General features: G+C 33.4%; 1 protein-coding gene across 2 annotated transcripts in view; it reads right to left on the reverse strand.

Moving 5' to 3' along the window:
* Window positions 1-2500, reverse strand: part of DCDC1 (doublecortin domain containing 1) — a 367143-nt gene that overhangs the window by 215952 nt on the left and 148691 nt on the right. Inside the window, exon 9 of one of the 2 annotated variants that reach the window (XM_039866327.1) lies at window positions 1661-1765. The exons of the other annotated variant lie outside the window; for it this stretch is intronic. Within the exon in view, the coding sequence (XP_039722261.1) occupies window positions 1676-1765 (90 nt within the window). The 3' untranslated portion in view covers window positions 1661-1675. Of the gene's footprint in view, window positions 1-1660; window positions 1766-2500 lie in introns of those variants that run through there. 2 annotated transcript variants of the gene reach the window in all.

Consider the following 2500-nt stretch of genomic DNA (forward strand, 5'->3'; position numbering starts at 1 on the left):
GAGGGACTCTTTTATGGTTTACTTCATCCAGGAAGCCTGCTCTGACTCATTCTCAGTCTCAGGCATGGGAACCCATTTTTTATTATACCTTCTGCAATGCTCCTACAATAACTGTGCCGTATGTTATCAAGACACTTAGGCAGTGAATAAGTATGTCTTACATGCTGATCCCTTCCACTAGACTGTGAGCAACTCTAAAGTAGGTTCTGAGTCTTATTCACCTCTATCTCCCTAGTTCTTGGCACTAGGAACTTGACAAACACTGGTTAAACTGAATACAACTGTATCGAAGACCTGGAACACTATAGCTAGGATACATAGAATTCTCAAAAGAAATTCCAGAAAGCCCTAAAGTTCAGTACAATATATATAAAATTATTGAAGATAATGATTCCTGTCTTCTGGAACCATCTTCATCATCCAAATCTGACTTTCTTAAGTTGTATATTGGGTGACCTTCATTACAAGTTTAGGAAAGGCTATAAGAGAGAACCCTGGGGCTGGATTTTATTATCGGCTCCATCTTCTCTAAAACCTAAGAGTCCATTCCTGTTGGCAAAGCCTAATGTGGATCTTACTATGGACTTTTTCTTCCAGGCATTAAGTTTCATGTTCTGAGGGGATGGGAGCCACAACTACCAGTTGTCATTCTAAACAGAGTGTTTATAGACAAATAGACACCTATTTATTTATTTTATAAACTTATAATTAATATATAAACTCAGGACATTTTTATATTTAGTTTTAGTTTTCAGAACTTGATCTGGATTTTGCTATTACCGTCTTGCACTTCAAACCCTGCTCATAAAAAAAAAAAAAATTTAAAATAAAAAAAAGCTAAGATTTTTCTTGAGAGTAGCTTGAGCTGGAATGACTAATTTACTTACTCTAAAATAAATTCCATGCTGTTTTCCAAAATTTTCGACCTATCAATTTATCTAGTACCTTGATTATTTTGATATTCAATATTCTCAGTCATCATCATCATCTATTCTTAGAGAAGTCAGAATTTGTTGAGAGCTTACTAGGTGCTAAGTACGTTACTTGCATTTCTCAATTATCTTTAAGAAAGATGAGTGAGAAAATCTAAGTATTGTAGAGGGAAGAGTAAAGTATGTTTAAAAATATTTGTCTCAAAACATGACCCAAATTTGTAGACACAAACTTTGAAATTTCTGTGGAAAAAATAAATCTCCTCCCTCTGAATCTTTCTTTGTGTGTGTGTGTATATGTGTGTCATATGTATAGCATTTTGCATCATCAACGTCATTCAAAAATACTTATTGAATACTTATTTTGTTTCAGTCCTAGAAAATAGTGGTTAACAAGACATTTCTCTCATGGAGCTTAAAATCTTATAAGGCAGGCAGATGTGGAACAAACAGCAGTAAATGTGATAAGCATAAAAAAAGTGTAAGATTTCTGGGGAGAGCTAACCTAGGCTTGGGGTGACAGCAGGAGATGCTTCTCTGAGCTAGAAATGTTACTAAGCTAAAGACGGCAAGAAGTAACCAAGTCAGGTTTGACAAGGAAGAGCTTTCTAGGCGGGGGAAGTACTAAAGTCACCTCTTTCACAACATATTTCATACAATATCTTATTTAATCCTCAAAATAATTTGAAAAGGAATCGTCATTGCCACTTTACAGATAAGAAAACTAAAGCTCAGAGATTGGATCAGTTGATAAGATTGGAATCCTTGTATGTCAAAATCCGAAGCATTTCCACTGTGCTTAGCTCCCTCCAAAAGCTGCCTGCATCAGCTCCCTATTGTACCAGCGATTAGTAAAAAGATAGATAATAAATATATTAGGTTTTGTACACTAAGAGGCAAAATCAAGAATAAAATAGAGAAACTTAAATAACAAAAGAAAAGATAAACTTTCATAATTTTTGATGAACTTAAAAATATAGTAATAGCAATTGAATACAATATTTTGTAGTACAGGTCTACCAATTAGAAGAATAAAATTGTTTTTTGGGGAATAACATTTAACAAAATTAGGGTTCAAAGTAGTGTCCTCTATGGTAAAACAAATTGCAAATATTCATCTGTGAAAACCATTCTTAACTTGTGGATCATACCAAAACAGGTAAACAGTTAGATCTGGGCCATGGACTATGGCTTAGGAACTCCTACATTAGGCCATAAACATTGAGAACGGCACTGTCCAATAGAAATCTAATTTGAGGCACACATGTAATCTTTAATTTCCAAGTAGTCACATTTAAAAAAAAAAAGGGTCAAAAAAAGGTTAAATTTATTTTAGTAATTTATTTAACAAAAATATTATCATTTAAACAGAAATCAATACAAAATTATTAGATATTTCATCATCTTTTTTAATACTAAATCTTTTACATCCATCATGAATTTCACACTTACAGCATGTCTCAATTTTGACTAGTCATATGTCAAGTACAGCACAGTTCTAGAGGACAGGTCTGTGTCAGGGGCTAGGAATGTATAAATGAGAAAAATAGATCACATAGAAACTATAT

Source organism: Pteropus medius, unplaced genomic scaffold (genome assembly GCF_902729225.1).
Source record: "Pteropus medius unplaced genomic scaffold, Ma_sr-lr_union100, whole genome shotgun sequence".
Classification (NCBI taxonomy): Eukaryota; Metazoa; Chordata; class Mammalia; order Chiroptera; family Pteropodidae; genus Pteropus; species Pteropus medius.